Source organism: Thunnus albacares, chromosome 20 (genome assembly GCF_914725855.1).
Source record: "Thunnus albacares chromosome 20, fThuAlb1.1, whole genome shotgun sequence".
Taxonomy (NCBI): domain Eukaryota; kingdom Metazoa; phylum Chordata; class Actinopteri; order Scombriformes; family Scombridae; genus Thunnus; species Thunnus albacares.
Genome location: NC_058125.1, coordinates 4,162,976 through 4,183,277, shown reverse-complemented (window position 1 = coordinate 4,183,277; position 20,302 = coordinate 4,162,976). Strand labels below are relative to the sequence as shown.

The 20,302-nt window shown below is 42.4% G+C and overlaps 1 protein-coding gene across 8 annotated transcripts in view; it reads left to right on the top strand.

Annotated features, from left to right (window-relative positions):
* dnah9 (dynein, axonemal, heavy chain 9) overlaps positions 1–20,302 on the top strand; it is a 178,919-nt gene that overhangs the window by 65,980 nt on the left and 92,637 nt on the right. For all 8 annotated transcript variants that reach the window (XR_006399614.1, XM_044338784.1, XM_044338783.1 and 5 more), the window contains 12 exons: positions 199–372; positions 946–1,153; positions 1,503–1,668; positions 2,373–2,475; positions 3,577–3,816; positions 10,328–10,489; positions 11,395–11,591; positions 13,881–14,043; positions 14,405–14,528; positions 16,371–16,513; positions 19,371–19,532; positions 19,788–20,021. Coding sequence is in view for 7 of the 8 variants with exons in the window: in XM_044338784.1 (XP_044194719.1) it covers positions 199–372; positions 946–1,153; positions 1,503–1,668; positions 2,373–2,475; positions 3,577–3,816; positions 10,328–10,489; positions 11,395–11,591; positions 13,881–14,043; positions 14,405–14,528; positions 16,371–16,513; positions 19,371–19,532; positions 19,788–20,021 (2,076 nt within the window). In the remaining variant the exon portion in view is untranslated. The remainder of the gene's footprint in view (positions 1–198; positions 373–945; positions 1,154–1,502; positions 1,669–2,372; positions 2,476–3,576; positions 3,817–10,327; positions 10,490–11,394; positions 11,592–13,880; positions 14,044–14,404; positions 14,529–16,370; positions 16,514–19,370; positions 19,533–19,787; positions 20,022–20,302) is intronic.

Sequence of the window (20,302 nt, the reverse complement as noted above, 5' to 3'; positions counted from 1 at the left end):
TACCCTTCAGCTGCTGTGGCTGTATCTCTATGTTGCATCATTTATGTGTCTTCTAGGTTTGTATTCACACCAGTGTAAATCAAATGCACAGATCCATAGCTACTGTATGGGGAAGAAAAGCAGAGAGGAAGTCATTTTATAGTATTGACCGGTCGCCTACCCTCTGTGTCTCTGCGTGTGTGCTCTGTGTGAGCGTAGCTGGTCGACTACAGAGTGGAGTTCAGCAAGTGGTGGGTGGCTGAGTTCAAAACCATCAAGTTCCCATCGCAGGGCACCGTGTTTGATTACTACATCGACCCAGAGAGCAAGAAGTTTGAACCCTGGTCCAAAATGGTGCCTAAATTTGAGATGGATGCAGATACACCACTTCAGGTACAGTAGGTGGTTTTAAATGATCTTAGCTGCACTAATAAATAGTTTTATAAGGACAATTAATTAAATGACTATGTGTAATTTGAAAGAGGTCATTCACAGTGATGAACCCACAGAAAATGATCACCTGACTCTGTAGTTTTAGCTTTGTTTTAGTGTCTTTCAGCTCATTGTTTTGGATGTACTCCCCACAGCTTTTGTTCAGTCTCACAGCTCTCATCAGCCTTGTTTCCAGGAGCAGCAGGCAGCCGTTTTCATTGGAAAAGCTCTGATAAACCCACTGTGCAGTCGCTGCCCAGCACCAAACAGCAAACAGACAAAGTTAGCAACTGGGTGGAGCATTTAGCAGCTTAGCACCCAACTGTTCAAGAGTTGATGAAGACTTAAACAGAGTATCTGCCTCAAAAAACCAACACATTTGAGGGCTTTTGTAGACAAGCTATTCATTGATTAATTCCCTACACGTTAGCATATTCCTCTGTAGTCTAAAGACACCACTTAACAAGGAATTTGCATATACTATATGTTTTTTTTAATGTGGGCATCACATATGCGTGTGTCTCCTATGTGCAGGCATGTCTGGTCCACACTACAGAGACCATCCGAGTTCGTTACTTCATGGACCGCCTCCTGGAGCATCGACGGCCCGTCATGCTGGTCGGGAACGCTGGGACTGGGAAGTCTGTTCTGGTCGGGGACAAACTGGGATCGTTGGACTCCGAGAAATACATGATCAAAAATGTCCCGTTTAACTATTACACCACATCTGCTATGCTCCAAGGTAGAAACAGTACATTTGTATATTAATATTGCAGGAAGATGATGTCCACATTCATGATCACACCTCTATATACACACTTATAATTTGGGCTAAACTTGAATTGATCCCGCATTTGCCAAAAGAAGTTTAAAAACTGATTTTATCATTTTCTTGTCATGACATACGAGGTGCCTATCACTGCTTATGTATCTTCTCCTCCTTACAGTATATGGAATGTCTCCACATTGACCCCTGACTCTTAATCAATGAACAGCTCCATAAATATTGTCTATTCAATAAGACATTTCTCAGCGCTCATTCTTTCTTTCCTACATTCCTGCTCTGGGCTCCTCCATTCTTCTACATATAGCGGTGTTGGAAAAGCCCCTTGAGAAGAAAGCAGGACGCAACTACGGACCTCCAGGCAACAGAAGACTGATCTACTTCATAGACGATATGAATATGCCTGAGGTGGATGCATACGGCACAGTCCAACCTCATACACTCATACGCCAACACATGGACTACAACCACTGGTAAGGCCCTGTCACTCACAAGCAGCTATGCAATATCCATATATATGTATGTATATATGTAGATGCCTGTGCTGTTTAAAGTAGAATAACATTATGCCTACACTGTGGAATTTTTCCCTTACTTTAATAGCTTCAATGATAGACAGTGTCAGACCATTTCTCCATGTATTAACACGGACAAGGATAATTCAGATAATGGAGTGCCAGTAGCTGATAGGTGTAATACCCTAATAATTCAGATGAAGAGCCTCTCTTCTGGAAACCTCCTCCTCCTCCTCCTCCATGTATTCACACAGATCCCTTCCTCGCTATCAATACGCTACAACTTTTATGAGTGTCAGAAGTCAAATGTGAGAGCAGGGTTGTATGATTCCCCTTAAAAAGGATTTTGTTGCTCATCTCACTGACACAGTAAGGCCATTCTGAACATGGTTCCACCGCGTCAGACACAGGCTGACTGGCTTAGACACGGTCAGCCCATTAGAGATATGCTGGGAGGATTTCAGGTATGAAATTGAGAGGAAGTAGGATGCTACTGAGCCACGCCAGCTTAAGTGGGAGCTGAGGCGTTCATATCGGCAAAAGCGTGGGGAAGATGTGTGTGTGAGCCAAGGTGAAAACGTGTGTGGGTGTTTGTGTGCGTGCAGTTAAATAATGATTTTTTTTTTTCCTTCATGTTTGTGTGTGTGTGTGTGTACTCTCAGGTATGACCGTAATAAGCTCCTTTTGAAGGAAATACACAGCGTTCAATACGTGTCTTGCATGAACCCCACAGCTGGCAGCTTCACCATCAATCCACGACTGCAGGTACACACACACACACGCATGCACGCTCACAACATGTCCTCACAGCACATTGTGTTCCGCTGGTTATGCAACTCGCTGCTGAGGTTACATGCACTCTAATTCCTCTTGCACATGTTATAATAGACAGTCTTTTCTTTGTTAATGTTTGTTTGTTCGTTTTTTTGGCAAAACTTTGGATCATCATATTGTTCGTCTGCATGTGTGCATATTTATTCATTTGTCCATTCATTCATTTGTAAGGCCATTCATGCACAGTTGATTGGATTTTGACAAAACTAAGGAAAAGTAAATTATAGCATTCATGAAATTATGCCGGTTTGCCTGTGGGGTTTGTTTGTTCATTTGTTTATTTGTGCAATTTATCAGAAACACACAATGTATCAAAAACTTTTGAGCACAAGAAATACACAGCGGTCAAAGTGATACGCCATAATAATTGTTCATTTGTTCATTCATCATTTGTTTGTTCGTTGGCGCTTTTGTTTGAGTTGATTGATTTGTGACTGCTTGACAAATGATGGCAACCTTTACAACACTGTGAAATGAAACACTGCTCACTCACCAGGACACCGCAAAATTTATTTTGAAAATCCAAGTACTAGACAATTTTTACATACATAACTCAATTAAATATATGAATATCAGTTTTTCTTTCTCAAAGATCAGCAACTGTATCAGCCTTGAAAATCCATTATCAGTCAGGCTCTAGAAGTTGTTACACATACAATAACTGTGTTAAAATGCCAAAACAGCACATCAGCTTTATCCTAAACTGCCCTTAAAGTTCAATAGACACAGGAGTAGAGGACACTGCACACTGTAGAGAATAATCAAAAAATGGGATAAAATTATAATCAATCCTGTCTTTGATCATATGATCAAAGTCAGTATATTTTGCTAAAGGAGAGTGATTAAATTTCAGGTCAAACTTGAAAATGGTCATATTTGAATTTAAAAAGCACCTCCTCTCTTATTGCTGTCCCACACTGCAGATCCCCCCAAGATGACCTTCACTTTTAGTCAGGAAGACAACTAACTGCATCATTAGTGAGGAGCAACATGTTTACTGTTTCCTCATTTTAGCTGTGTCTCCCTCCGCAGCGCCACTTCTCAGTCTTCGCCCTGTCTTTCCCTGGAGCCGAGGCCCTGAGCACCATCTACACCTCCATCCTGTCACAACACCTGAGAGGAGAGGGCTTCAGCGCCGCCCTCCAGAAGAGCTGCCCCACCCTGGTCCAGTTAGCTCTGGCCCTGCACCAGCACGTCTCCTCCACTTTCCTCCCCACCGCAGTCAAGTTCCACTACATCTTCAACCTGCGAGACCTTTCCAACATATTCCAGGTGACGCACAGATAACAAATACACCAGAGGGAATTAGACACGCAGACGTTCTTTTTTTAAAGAGCGACCTCTGGTTAATCTTTTAACAATATAACATCAGAAGTCACCTAGAAAAAGTTTTGGAGTTCACATCACTCCCTTTTTTTTTCACTTTAAATAAGAAGTTAGATATTTTGCCTCGATTCTCTCTACAGCTCTGCTTCCCACGTGGAAAGAGCAAGGCTTCTGTCACTAATTTCTCATCTAAATGATTATTGATTTAAGAGCTGGGTCTGAAAGCTAGAAATAAGTCTGAAATAAGTGTAACAGAAAATAGAATGGATTTGCACTTCCATGGGTGTTAGTGATGATTTAATGTATTTAAATGAATATAATATCAGAGCGCGAAGGCTGTCAAGGGAGAAGCTTTCGGGGCAATATTTCTGTCAAAATCCTCCACGGTTTCATGGAGGGCAGGCTCTCTCATTTAATACACTCCGTTGTATAATTAATGCTTTAAGCCACTCAGCTATAGGGACTTCATTTTTCATAATTCCATCGAGGAGTTTACAAAGGGAGCTCTGAGTTCTTACTATACTGTTACTGTACTATGTAGAGAGGACATACTGTAGGTGTAATAAAGTTTATATTCACCTCTTTAAAGCTGCACTCATCCATATTTTTGTATAGCAATGGTGCAAATTACTATATGTAATATGAAAGGAGTTGTTTATATGACTGAAACACAACTCACAGACAAGGTAGGTTAAAAGCAAAGACTGTTGTGTCAAATGAGCAGGCAGAGATTGACAACAGGTAGACAGTCAGGGCAGGCAAGGTTCAAACTAGCATGTACTGCTAAGCTAGCAGCTTTGTGATGCTGCACTCAGGCAGTATGAGCTAAAGGATAAATTCGGCATTTTAACATGCTCACAATGACGATGCTAACATACTGATGATTAGCAAGTATAATGTTTGACATGTTCACCATCTTAGTTTAGCGTGTTAGCATGCTAAAGTTTGCTAACTGGCACAAACTACAGCTGAAGCTGTTTGAAATTTAATAAGTGGAACATGAATGTCTGCCCAATAGTACCAAATGTTAGCATAGTAACACGCTAAACTAAGATGATGGACATGGTAAACATTATACCTGCTGAACATCAGTATGTTAGCATAGTTAGTATGCTAACATTTGAGCATTTACCTCAAGGCTCAAAGTTTTCTGCCATCAGTGAGGGGGTTTCAGACTGATAAGCACTTTGCTCTAACTAAGAGCATTTTCAAACCTATAGTTTGTTTGCTGTGGTCCAAGTCGGCAGATGAGCTGGTAAACTTGTTCTGTTCTGCCTTTTGTTTGGTTTCTTTTCACAAATAAAACATTTCATGCCCAAGTATGGAGAAGGAAATGTACTTTTTTGCTAGTCTGGGTATGACATTCTCTGGCTAGCTGCTACTATAGCAACTGTTAATGTCATTCATCCTCATTCCAGCATACAAAGCACACCTGGCTATGGGAGCTGTTTAGCTCAAACTTGCAGAGTATGCCGTGTAGTTGGGTCAGATGGAGCTCGGATCAGTTTCCCACCACAAACGAACCGCTCCAGAATTTGTTTGTGACCGATCCAAGACCACTTTCTCCAAAGAGTCTCTCGGTGCAGTTGTTTTGGTTTTGGTTCTGCACCAAAGTATGAATGCTGTGTTCAGATCTGTCCAAATGAACTCTACCAACCAGAGTCCCATTCAACCGGACTAAATAATGCAGGTTTGAAAGTGCCCTAAGTATGTTATTATTGACCTTATTTTGACATTTAGCCATTATAATGAGCTGAGTAGTTCCAGGAGTGAGCCTTCTGCACTTTGAGATTAAGCATAATTACCATCCCAAAGCTCAAGCCCTGATGACCCCACAGACCTCACCTTCCAGACTCTTGATCACACACAGTACTGCCTTCAAGCAGCAGGGAGTTTAGCTGCACCATAACACTTTAAATTCAGAGTTTGAAGAGGCCATTCTGCCTTTTTTGTTGAAGTCTTTGTTTTTTTTTTAAAAGGGGTCTGCACAGCATGACCAGACGTCAAATAACTACAGAAAGGAAACAGTGCCATCTTTCTGGCTGCTACCCATCGAGAGAATATAAAGAAAACCAATAAGAGGCTCCTGGAGCTTGTTTGAAGTTTTTCTGCCTAACTTATTCAGCTCCTGGCTCTAACACTTTAGGACAGCTGGGAAGAGGTGAGCAGCCTCGCAGCTCTGCCTCAGCTGTATTTCTCCCACGGTACCTCTGTGTTTTTGCACCTTCAGAGGTAAGAAAGTATCTGGTATGACAGTACAAACGCCTCCTCTAATTTCCAAGCAAGGGGCCTAAATGGTTGTCACTCAGTGTTTTCTAGTTTGACGTTTCTGATGTTTGCCCTAGGCTGAAATAATTGGGGGACTTTTTGTGATTCACTTTGTTGTTGTTTTTTTTAAAGTTTCAGAACCTGGAGATGTAGCTAAAGGCAACTGTCTCATTATGATCAACTCTAATGAGCTAGAAAGCTGAGCTCAGAGTCTCTGTGTGAGCGTGCAACACTCCCTGCTAAGGTGTTTTTAAATGTGACAAAAGAATTGGATCCAGACAGCGCTCGAGGTTGCATCATTATGAGACTATTGTTGCTGCTGATTACTGACAAAATTCTCAGGTTAGGGGTTTTTTGTTGAATAGTAAGTGTTGCGTGGAGGCTGAGCAGATGAACCCAAGTGCAGAAACTCAGAGGCAAGGAGACAGGAACATGGTTGGATAAGGTATTTATTACAAAGTGGAGGGAAATGGGATGCAGGCCTTGGGAAGCTCAGACTGGTCGCTGGGAAACTGGGGCTCGAGCATCCAGCTGGTAACCTGGGTCTGAGGCTTGGGCTGGAAGCTGGGAACCAGGAGCTGAGGCAGGCTGGGTCCAGGGAGCAGAACCAAGGCGATGGATGACTTGGACACTGGAGATGAGCAAGGCAGGGGCACTCAGAAGGAGCTCTGCCCCGAGGACAGAAGGGGCAGAGCAAGGACCCTCAGGTGGACGGCCTGGGGGCTGGAAACCATTACTGGAAGACAGGGCAGATGGGCAGGACCACTCAGGAGTGACCAGAGGGCAGGACAGATAGGTGGGACAGCTCCGGAGGTCTACCAGATGACAAGACAGATGGGCGGAGCCCAAGTTCACAAGGTCGACTAACAGGCAGGGCTGGTTGACGACATGGGCGGGGCCACTCTGGAGGTCAACAGAGATGCTTAGAGACCTTGAGAGCCAAGTTATCAGCTAAGCCACTTAGAAAGGTGGCCAAGAGGCTGGAGGTCGGTGAAGAAAGCTGGAGGTTTGGCAGGACGTCGACAGGCACGGCCAACTACTGAGGGTCTGACGGGTCATCAGCAGGTGTGGCTGATGGCTGGAGGTCTGCCAGGGCGTTGACAGGTACGGCCGAAGGCTGGTGGTCTGGCAGGCTGTTAGCAGTTGCGGCTGACTGCTGAGGGTCAGGCAAGGCGTCGGCAGGGGTGGCTGACGTGGGCACAAACGAACGGAGCGGAACCTGTGGAAACAGGGGTCCAGGGCAGGGAAGCTGATGAGACAAGGGACAGGAGTCAGAGACCGGGGAGCAGACAGGACTACAGGGAACAAGGAAAACAGTGTGAAAACAGGATATAGGCAACACCAAAAACCCTCAGGCTAAATGCAGGCAAAAATGGCTTGAAGTGTAGACTGATTGGTGCAGAGGCTACGATCTGGCAGGACTGAGTATAAGTAGAGGTCTTGATTATGGAGCGGGTTTCAGCTGGTGGGGCTCTGCTCTGACTCCAGCACATGACATGGAAGTAGGAAAAGTAGGAGTTAATGCCTTCAGATTTCATTTCTGCCCCCCCCCCCCTTCCCTCTCCCCTCTCCCCCTCCTTTTTTCTGGCATTTTTTCCACTTGTTTACTTTCTTACAGCGCTCTGTCTTTCTCCTTCACACTGTCTCCATAAATCTCTACTTCCTCCAAGCATCGGGTGATCATCACACCCAGTGGATGTTAAATTAGACGTACTATAAGTGAAGTACAGTAGCCAAATTCCACTAATAGGGCAAGACAAACAGTTTGGCATCCGACCGGGAGTGTTGTCAAAGAGCTGTTTACCAATGTTCGTTCTCTGCCATGACCAGCGGGCATATCCGAGGGCCTGTCTTCTCCACGTCAGCCTAAATGAGCTCCTCGAAGCTCAAGAGGTGAGGGAGGAGATGGTGGGAGGGGAGGGGGTGTGTGAGGGGGAGGATGGACGGACAGAAAGAGGAGGACAGAGACAAGAAAGAGAATGAAAGAATATGAGACTCGCGGTGCAGAGAGACTCTGAAGCCGAAAATGTACAGACTGCACAATGTGTAGCGCACAGTATGATGTTCTGTGGATAGTCAGCTGGGTGCATTTGTTAGCGAGGGAAGCATTGTTTGGGGCTCAGAGCAGCTGTCAGGCTATGAGGGAAGCGTGCCCGCCACAGACAGACAGACAGACAGACAGACAGATACATGCCGACACCCAGAACTCTCTAATCCCTTTCCTCTGAGTTGAACAAAGCAATGAAAGATCAGCGACAGAAAAGGATGAGATAGTCTGCCAAAGTCGGCTGGATAGAAGAAAAAAAAAAAAAGTTCTTTCTCCTCAGTTTGTTAGCACTTTGCCGTTTGTTCGACTGGTACGACGAACAGCTAAGCCACGAGTATGACTGTTATGGAGTTGCCATATGGTGTTTTGTTTTTCTCAGGCAAACTTTTATACAATAAACGCGGAGTGTCGTGATTGACACCATTAAGCAATGAAACGGAGTAGAAAAAGACAGATCTATTAAAAGTCAAAGGATTAGATCATTCACACATACTTGAGGGAAAACATCTTAAACGTTGTCGATCTAGAGTAGTGCTGATAATTCTGGCTCAGTTCGAATCTCCGGTACACACATCCATGCAAAATAGCCACACACGCAGGCACACCTCCCATCTGCACCATTACACAGTGGATTTAGCAGCCAATTGTCACATTCAGTGGGCTCAGATATGAAGGCAGATCAGATTCAGCTGGCTTTACCCCCGGAGATGATTCTGTTGATTAGAATAAGTTCTGGGGCTGGAAACACACAACATCTGCTTGCCTCTGCCTCCTGGGTGACAGTGCGCAGAGGGGAACAAACAGTGCCTGGGTGCCTCTTCGTCCCTCTTCTCATCCTATACGGCACCTGTTATGCGAGGCACCTAGATTGTGCCGAGTTCCGCCTCGCTGCGTCATGATTGGCCCTGTGGGAAAGCCCTGGCGTCACACACACACAGGCTTCCTCTAGAGACACATTAATCATCAATCATCCACTAACCAATCTGCTCATTGTTGAGATTTTCTGTTTCAATTTCAGCTTTTTTGAATAGATGATGTATTCATGCATGAACCATAGATACACAAATACTCATCTGTATTTATCAAAGTATGACAATGTCTGTAATCAACTTTTTCATCTAGACTTGTACAGGCATCATGGTGCCCAGAGGATGAATCCAACTGTTTTTGGTGTTCCCCTGACTTTTCCTCTAGTGCCTCCATGACATTTTTTACCTTTTATTTTACGGGGGAAGTTACTCTCTTTTACAAGAATGCCCTGATCACTCACACCACACTATTGTACACCTTCACACCTCACACCCAGTGCAACCACAGTCTGATCTACTGGCCACTGAGCAGCTTCACTAGAGCTTTATCCAGATTGATCCTGCTGGCCCAAGGAGTTAACCTGCAATCCCTTCGGTCATAAGCCAGCTTTTTTTATTTTTCATTCAGGCCACTACTCCAACATTTGTGGTTTTAAAATGAAATATCTCAACAATCTTTGGATGGATTGGAAAAAAAATTGATACAAACATTCAGCATAAATTGTAAGAATTTGATGATCAACATTTATCCAATACTTTGGTTTACGGCCAAATACCCATAAAACTAATGACATTCCCATCAGCCTCAGCTGTACCTTGTGGTTAGTGCTAATTACTAAATGTTAGCATGCTAACATGCTAAACTAAGATTGTTTACATCATTAATATTATATTTGCTTAACATCAGCATGTTAGAACTGTCATTATGAACCTGTTAGCAGGGTTAATGTAAGGTTTATGCTAACCTGTACTGACATAATCATGTAGCTCAGCGCTAGCATGACTGTAGACTTTTTTGAAAATAAACATTGGAAGCATGACAGTCGCATGCAGGCTCTTTCGTTGATTTTTTTCCCAATTCTTCTAACACCTGCCCACAGAACTTCTCTCCACATACAGCAATACTTCTGAGACAGTGAGATGAAAGGAGAGCGCTGTTATTATTTCCAGAATTTCTCCGACACACCTACTAACAGCTTGCCCACTCGATATCCATTGATTTACCCACAGTGACTGTGCTGTATTTTCCTGGTTGTTGTGGTGTAAATGGGGCCGAATCATCCTCTGGAATGAAACTCCAAGCATCCCTCTCTCTCTCCCCCTCTCTGCACAGGGCATTCTCTTCTGTACCGGCGAGTGTCTGAAAGCCCCACCGGACCTGCTGAAAATCTACCTGCACGAGTCCAGCCGCGTCTACAGAGACAAGCTGGTGGAGAAACAGGACTTCCAGGTCTTTGATAAGCTGCAGACGGACACAGTGAAAAAGTTCTATGAGGTGAGAGTTTTACAAAGTTCAGCGGAGGAAAACAAGAATGGGAGGATGAGAGGGGGGAGGGAGGGGGCAATCATTAGGCTGCCTGTCTGGACCTGGACATCAGTGGCCAACACAGCGAGGAGAAAGAGGAGAAGAGAAAAAGGAATGTTTCAGGGGAAGGGGGGGGGGGGGGGGGGGGCAGGAGAGAGTTGGAGAGAATATTAATCAGTGTGGTATGGGGGTCTGACTGTCAGGGTCTGCGCTGTCAGCCCAGCAAATTGGAAAACATTTTAATGGCTTTCTGTCCACTGCTCCACTCACTACCCTCTCTGACTCTATCGCTTGCACACTAGTCATGCCACAATGAAGAACCTGACAAGTATATGTGTACACACACCCACAGAGAAAGAAGGAGAAGGAGAGAGAACAATCTCAGTCACTCTAGAATATATTATTCAGAGCTGGCACCTTCTGTAAACCTATGACAATTTGCCCCTGTGCCACAGAGCAATATTCAGCATGTTTTCCTGCTATTTTTACATGCAAACACGAAAGTCTTTAGAGACTTTCGTGCTGCACGGAAGCGCACTTGATACTAGGAAAATGAAGACTGTACCGTAATATAGATATGAATTCGTAACACTTCATCACACCTACTGGAGCTTTTTGCCAATGAAAGTTAGCAGAGGAAACAAGCGTCCCTAAGAGACACAAAATCTCTCCAGTGAAATATTTGGGGGCCCAACAGTTGCCAGGGTGAAAATGAACTAGGTCACCCTCTGAGCAGCTGTGATATTCAGCTGTGTCCCTGTCCAGACTGTTTAAGCTTAACAGTAATGTTATGCTGACAGGGGTAGTGTGTTGGTTTGTATGTTTACCACTGCATTGTGTGTGTGTGTGTGTGCGTGCGTGCCTCCTTCCCCGAGGACATGGAGGAGACTCTGGAGCAGACCAGGGAGATGAACCTGTACTGCCACTTCGCCTGTGGACTGGGGGAGGCCAGGTACATGGCTGCGGAGTCCTGGAACAACCTCAATAAAACCCTGCTGGAGGTGCTAGACAGTTACAATGAGGTCAATGCCACCCTAAACCTGGTTCTGTTTGAGGACGCCATGGCTCACATGTGAGTGGAAGTTTAAGAAAAAAAACAGGGACAACACACACACACAGAGAGTAAAGAAAGTGTAAAGAAGGTGTTTTTGTCAGTTTCTTGATTTTCTGTCAAGGAAATCAACTGGCTTCCCGGGTATTTCAGGATTAACAGTTCTGTTTTACAGACTGTCAAAAGCAGAGACAGGAAAATCTGTAAAAAGTCATGCAGCATATATCATGACAGCTAACGAGAATGCAGAGTAGAGGTTAGGTTGTTTCAATCTAAAAAATGTGTTTCAGTATTGTTGAAATAAAAAAACATAAATCACATTTAAGGCAACAAATACCATGAAAATAACAAATTGTCTGTATATCTATTGTTGTCCAAAAACTATTAACCCCCTAATAGTAATTTTCCCCCTTTTAATTCCCATGAAGGTCAGAAAAATAAATGCTGTAATCTCTAAGAGAAATTCCAAATAAATTTCAACAATGTTTGGCTATAAAGGCTAAAGTAAAACAAACACCAATCAGTGAGTCACACCATTGCTCAGAGTGACATGTTCGACGTAGACACTGTATTTGAGTCAGTGTGTGTTTATGTGGGATTCACAGCCCTGCTGATGTAAATACTCACATTTGGTCTTCAGTCACTATATATAGCAGCATATTAAAGCTGCTCTAATCAATATTTTTATATTAAAATGGATCAAATGACTACATACAGTACAATGTGAAAGAGGTCGTTTGTAGCAACAAACCCACAGAGACTTATCACCAACTCTGCAGTTTTGGTTTTACAACCCTCAACTTTACTGTTGTGGTTCAGTCCCATAGCTGTCATCAACCTCGTTTGTAGCAGCAGCAGGCAGCTGTTTTCAGTGTAAAAGTGTTAATAAACCCACTGTTCACTACCTGGCCAGCACCAAACAGCAGACAAACAAAATTAGATAGATAAATATAGTCTTTACTGTCCTGCAGGAAATCTGTTTTCAAATTAGCAACTAGCTGGTGAACACAGTGGAGAATTTAGCAGCTTAAGAGCCAGATATTTTATCTCAGGGGTTGGTGGAGACCAAAACAGAGCTAAAAGTAGAGTGAGTTTTGGACTTGCATGGATCAGGTGGACACAAACATGACCCCAAAAGAAAACTCATATTGCTCTGTGTCTGCTGGACTTGAATGTAGGCAACTGTTTGCTAACATATTCGCCAATATAAATTTTATAAAGTGATAATATCTCGGTGTTGTTTTTTACAGCTCGTTGTGCTGTCCCCAAATAGCTAAACAAATGAATACAGCGTTAAAGATAATGTGATGTTTTGAACAAGAAGGGGCTAGTTACATAAGTAAGGTAAGACAATGTGTGAAGGCAGATAGTGTGCAGGTAAAATCCCTGTATTGTGCATGAATATGTGCTCGCTTATTTGATATCCTAGATAAAACCTAGCTACAGCAGATGCTAGTTTATTGCCTTTTCTTTATGAATCTGCAATTCATGTAATCAAAAAATGCCCCCTTATCTTAAAAAGGTCAGTCCTTTGATTTATTTAATGCTAGTCACCTCCTGTCACTCAACATAGTGTTAGCATGAAGCAGAAAGATCTGCCAGGAAAATACGAAGCAGTTAAGTTCTCATTTAATGAGTAAGATGATTAATAAAACTAGGGAATGCTAAATTTTCTGTTTGCAAACTATAAAGAGGTTATAATACCATAAAATGTTTTCATGTAAAACAATTGTTCATATAGAAGATGCAGTTTAAGTTGAAGCACTTGAGGGAGTTGAAGTGTCAGTTGAAGCTGAAGGGTAAGCAAGTGCTTGAAGTGAAAGCAGTTGAAGTGTAAACACTGTGAGCAGGTAAAATTTCAGTTGAAGTCCTGTAGGAAATTGAGTTGTCAGTTTGTAAGCACTAAAAGCAGCTGAGTCAGTCAGTGGTGTAAACAATAAAAGCAACTGATATTTCAGTTGAAACACTAAAGAAAGCTGAGATGTGCACACAGGAAATAGTCAGTCAGTATATAAGAAGCAGCAACAAAAAAAGAAAATGTGATCAATATTAAATGGAGAGACGAGAAGATTTCAGTACAGTTTTGTGTTGAATGAAACAGAGCGATGTAGGTGGCGGCGATGGGTAGAGAGAGAGAGGAAGAAACAAACTACCTGTTTGTCTTTTGCGGTTTGCCTTATGAGTCAGAGATTGTCTTTATCCGGCTTGCCTCCCTCCCCCCTTACCTTGTATCTCACCCCTCCACTGATTCCTCCCTCACACCCCTCCTCCTCCTCCTCCTCCTCCGACTGTCTGCACCTCCACATATAGCTGCCGTATAAACCGAATCCTGGAGTCTCCACGGGGTAATGCACTGCTGGTCGGAGTGGGCGGTAGCGGCAAGCAGAGTCTGACCCGGCTGGCTGCCTTCATCTCCAATCTGGAGGTTTTCCAGATCACCTTGAGAAAAGGATACGGTATCGCTGACCTCAAGGTTTGAGGAGGATTATACAGCACACACATAACATGTTGTAAAAAAAAAAAATCCTTCTGAACAAGTCAATTAGTCTCATATTAAGTCTTAAAAAGTTTTTACATGCATACAGTCCTGCCAGCCAGGTGAGCTTTAAATTTATATTTAAAAATAGACGTGTATCTGAGTGAAATACAGACATAATCCCTACAATATGTAAACACAGTGCTGGTAATCCACACAGTATCCTCGCAGGTGTCAGGCATGTATCACTGCAATATAACAAATCTTTAGCTCTCTCACAGCCCAATCTCATTATGTGTGTCACTCTCCCACTTCATCTCTTTCTCTCTCTCTCTCTCTCTCTCCCCGTGTCGTCCAGAGTGACCTGGCATCCCTCTACATCAAAGCTGGCGTGAAGAATATTGGCACCGTGCTACTAATGACTGACGCCCAAGTGGCAGACGAGAAGTTCCTCGTTCTGGTCAACGATCTGTTGGCATCCGGTAACAGCAGGCTTCGCTAATTACTGCGTGTCATGTGTGTTTTTTGTTTTTTTTTTTTTTTTTTTGAGAGAGAAATGCTTTTGCTTTGCCACAGCAACAAATCACTGCGGTGCCGTTCCCGCAGCATTACTCATCAACTACAGCACATCAGTGTGAAGGATGGCAAGCAAGATTCACCTCTAGATTTCTACTCTACATGTGAAGGGTGCATTATGAAATATGAATATAAAATTACAGCAAAGAATTCCCCCTGTACTTATGTTAATATTCATTTAGCTTGTAATATGCAATAAATGAATGTACTACATCATGTTGTACAGTACTGGAAAGGATACAAAAGTGTCAGTAAAACATTCAGTGCTGCTTTACAACTAAAGCTAATTTCAAATTTAAAGACTTTTGAAGCAAGACTAGGAAAAGAAGGAGTAACTCATCTTCCTCTTACAAAAGTTGAAACTATAAGCAATAAAATGCATCCTTTGTTAAATCAATACAATCAGTGGTTTTGCTGCTACAGCCTCACTTGGTTTGATATGACAATAGCTTACAGTAGCTAATGTTAGCTAATGCTAGCAAACTTTAGGTAATTATTGCTAAATAACTGGCATTACTGAGTTTGCTGGTTCTATGACTTTTACACTTTACATGTTAACATGTCACAGATGAACATTTCAATCGTTTTTGACACAACAGTAAAAACCAAGAAGCTAAAACACCAAACTGGGAGACTGAAGCAACCTGCAAGGCAGGTGACAGCTAAAGGCGTCAGTAGGCTAGTTTTCGGTAGCGTTGCTAGCTTATCTACTTGTACTATCCACCTTATTCCCAGCGCTATGATACCTTGTCTTATTTATGAGTTTGATCATGTGATCATACCTCTGCCGTCCTCTACTGAGGGATGGGAGGACGACATTAATAATTTCTTTGTTTTCTTGCACTGGCAAAGAAGCTGCTGCAAACAATGTTTAACAAATTATAGAAGCTCCTTAGGTATCACCTGTTTTTAATGGTATTCATACTGATGTATTATAATTAAAAAGTCCAGATTTATTTTTAAGGGGTTAGGGCCAAAAATTAAAAATGGACATCTCCTCTGCCTAGAGGGTTACAATTAAGTTTAGAGTTCCTTATAATTTGAGATCTTGGTTCATTATCATCACATTTATGTGTTTTTTCTCTGGTAAAAGAAACCCAGTCAGTCTTTTTATGGCTTCATCCATGCCTGAGGTGTTGATAAAATAATGTAAAAAATAAAAGACATTGTTTTCTTTCCCAAAAACAAAATGTCTTGCTGGTTGACACAGAACAGTTTCAATCAGCAGAACAATAAGATGATAAAATCAGTGAAAATGGGGATTCTGGATTGTGTCTGTTTGGCACTATCAGTACATTTTTTGACATTACTAACACTCAAAATGTCACATCAACATGGTTCTTATATCCCTGGAACCCTGACAGTCTCCTCTACCCATTCATGTATGGTTATTGTGCTGTATTAAAAACCTCTGGACATAAAGACATTTTTAGTTTTTGTTCCATAAAAAGTCACCTCAAGCATGTATATTACTTCTCACATGCAAAATGATGGCATTTTCCCTATAGCAGATATATAACATATATAACATGTCCTGTGGGACATATTTAGTGAGTATGCCATAAGTCTATAATGAAGGAAATTAAAAATGAGCTAAAGCACCCTAGAGTTCAAAGGGTCAACACACCATTAGTTGGTTGTATTAGTCAGATCTTAACAATATAGCAAAGTTCTCACAGAAATAAAAAAATCACCTTCAGTCCCGGTGGTCTTCCCAGCGGTAATGTGGATCGTTTTATTCATTCAAGGAGAGATTCCTGACCTGTTCCCAGACGACGAGGTGGAGAACATCATTGGCAGCGTGAGGCCAGAGGTGCGCGGCTCGGGATTGATGGATACAAGGGAAAACTGCTGGAAGTTCTTCATCGACCGGGTTCGGAGACAGCTCAAGGTGAAGCAGTCAGATAGTCAGACAGGTACAGGACAAAGAGCCGTGTGTTCTTTGTTACTGTGAATTTCACAACTAATGATCCAGAAAAAGTTGTTCTCAGTGGCTCTCCTCAGGGAGAAAGTTTGTCATTAATCTCTCTCGTAGAGCCGCGTGTGTATTTGATCTCCACCTACTCTTAATATAGCAACAGCATGCTGCCTCACACCCTAATTTACGATTCCAAAATAAAAAAAAAAAAAAAAAAAACATACTTGGATAAACATCTGGTTTTATGATGAAGCCTCTCCCCAGACAATTTTCTTTCATGACATTTTCAAATGAACTTGAATGTTTTCGGAGGCGGTGGACGTCATTATAAATCACCGGTGTGAGCAGAAAAGCCACCGTTTAGCTGCAGATAATTTCACCAACGTGTAACCGTTTTGTTCCCCCCGGGGAGAGAGGGATTCCAGGGGGTTGCTTATCCTGTCATTATTAAAGCGTGTACCCACACCCCCACCACCACCACCGCCACCCACCCACCCACATCCTCCACCCCCGCCTCGCTCCCAGCTCAAGCCTCCCCGGGTTGGAGAGTGAATAAATGAGGAAGGCAGAGATGTGGGCACAGGCTTGTGAAGAGTGGATTTCTAAATGTTTGGTCTCTCAAAATTGTCTGTCTGGATGGAAGGAAGGGAGGGGGGCACCTCCTTTTTAAAAATGTTGTTAATCTTATTCAGAGTGTTTGCACGGAAACATGCTGAGAGTGTGTCTCTGCATGTAGCTCTGCACGCTGAGCATCACTTTGCAAACCAGACTAAAAATGCAAATCGTCACTACAATCATTCCTCAGAGCAGAATATGATTTGGACCTGTGGTTCCAGCGGGGCACCAGTGTCAGGACCCTCACAAGGTGTCGTGAGATGAGACTAAAGGGTTGAAAGATGATTGCTAAGGAAGGAAATAATAATAATATTAAAAATATGGAATTCTGCCACATTTTTTCTCGACTAATATTGTATAGTGTTACATCTTCAGGACTCTAAACATTGTTCTAATGAAACATGGAATGAGTGAGTTTAATCCAGTAGAAAGGTGCATACCATACCAGAAACCAGTCTTCCCCAGTTCAGAGTTTGGATGAGGAACTTTAAATGGTAGTTTGGAAATTATTTTCTAATAAATTAATCTTTTTATCTATAAAATGTCATAAAGTATTGAAAAATGCCCGTCACAATTACCCAGAGCCTGAGAGGATATCAGAGTTTTTGTTTTGATATTCTATAAACTATCAGAGGAGACACATGTCATCCTTACTTTAAAAAGATGACTTTTAAAAAATCAAAATAGTTGCAAATTCATTTTCGTGGATCAACTAAATTGATTAATCAGTTCAGCTTTATGTCAGATGTCCAGTGGAAGTGTTTCAGAATCAGAGTGCTCCTCAGCAGACACATTTACTGTTTAGAGTTGTTGTTGCTGATATTTCTGTGTCATACAAGTATATTAAATGACATGTATGATCCATGTGTTAACAGATATCTCCTGGCTGTACTTTTCTTGTGTCACTTATTGTTGTTTCTGTATTAGCAGAAGGAAAAACCACAGCATTTCTTATCCTGCTTCACCGACTTTGAAAAAGAAATTATATAAGCAAACAAGAAAAAAAAAAAAACGTTTTGCTGTATTTGCATGAAATCAAAGAGTATAACACATGAATTGCATTGTTAAATATTAATTTCATGCCAATTGTGAGTAAATATTGGCATTTCTATACGTACGCGAGCGAGGGAGTGGATTGTATGCTTCAGAGACTGCTCTGGCAAAAATAGACCTGGCGTGTAAAGATAGCAGAGGCCATAATCTCTGGCAGTATTCCATACAATATATCCTCTATTTTACTTTCACTCTCCTAAAACAATACTTGTGTACACAGTAGCTTGACCCATCGTAGCCAGGGAAACCGGATACATCTGTAACATGATGCTGCCACATCTGGTGGGTCAAAATGCACATTCACACATAAATTTACACTTGATGATATTTAAAATGACCATATTTGATACACGTGGTATTCCAAGATAAGAGTACTGTCTTATTATAATTAATATAATATGATTAAGATGCCATGTGTAACGTATTGTGTGTGGGTCACCAGGGGCCCGCAGCTCATTTTTGCCCCATGGCCCCTTAACAGGTTAATCCAGCCATGCATGTAGCCTGTGATGGGGGGATTATAAGTAGACTTTGTATAAAGGGGTCATAAGTAGGGGGAAAAAAAAGGCTTTGAACTACAGTTTGTACAAGATAAGTATGTTGAATGATATAAATATAGCATTCCTCCTGATTAAAGCAGCGAGGTGAAGCTTCAACGCGTCAAACAAATGTCACAGAAAATGTGAAATAAATACGCATCTCTTTCTTTCCCCAGTTAATTTATTATCAGTAGTGTCTCTGGGTTTGCCTTCTGCATGTTTGTTTCTTTAGTCTGATGGTATGGAGCATCTGGCTGAGTTTCTCAACAAGCCAGCTGTTATTCTCTAACAGTGAAAATCAGTCTGACATAGCCCAGAGCTCACCACAGTCTTTTAATTCACATGCTTGCTGGAGGCTTTATTTGCTTAATGATGTAGCTGCAAATAATTGATTCACAGTTTCCCATTCCCCCTCTTGACCGTGAAGAAGTGTTAATCAGAGCAGGAGTTCCCTGCCTTTCTCTTCTGACTCTGTGTGTGTGTGTGTATATGTGTGTGACTCCAGTTGTACTCACAGAGAAAAGAAAATGACTATGATCCAGCTCGATGCCGCATCAGACTTCACACTCAATTCTGTTTGACCTTGGTGTGTGTGTGTGTGTGTGGTTTTGAATGCATGGCAGGTGGCTCTGTGCTTCTCTCCAGTCGGTAGTAAACTGAGGGTTCGCAGCAGGAAGTTCCCCGCAGTGGTCAACTGCACGGCGATCGACTGGTTCCACGAGTGGCCACAGGAGGCGCTGGAGTCGGTCAGCTTCAGGTTCCTGCAGGAGGTGGAGAATATTGAAGTGAGAACAGCTCATAGTTTAATATACACACAGGGATGAAGCCACCCACAAAAATGATGTTCACACTCTGAAAATATAATTTCAAATGTCAGGCACCGTGACACAACCAATGTAATATTAATTTCAAGTGCAGACCGGAGCATCCCGAAAATTAAATTCAGAGTCTGAGCCTCAGGAAATATTGCATCCCCACCAAATCTGCACAGTCATCTTTTAATGTGAAGTAACCAGTTGTGTGACTTTTAATTCCCGCAGCCTCAAGTGAAGGAGTCGGTCAGTAAATTCATGGCGTACGTCCATATGAGTGTCAATCAGACGTCTAAGGAGTACCTGGCCAATGAGCGGCGCTACAACTACACCACGCCCAAGTCTTTCCTGGAGCAGATCAAACTGTATCACAGTCTGCTGGGTCAGAAGAGTAAAGACCTCACCGACAAGATGGAGCGGCTGGAGAACGGTCTGCAGAAGCTCAACACCACCTCCACTCAGGTACTGACCTTTAATGCTTGTCGCAGTGTATTATATCCCCTTATTATAGTTTCACCCTCCAAAATAACAGTATCATACACAGTATCTTGACCGATCGTAGCCATAATGGGCTAAAGCTCTACAAATGAATTGTTCTTTCTGCAACTAATTCATTTTCTTACTAATTTTCAGCATTTGTGATACATGATCCCATGGTAGCATGGAAGCAGTTGGAGAGCTAATCTTAAATGTTCCCTTTTTAATGTGAAAACAGTCTTTAAGAAGTTTCAATCTGGCATAAA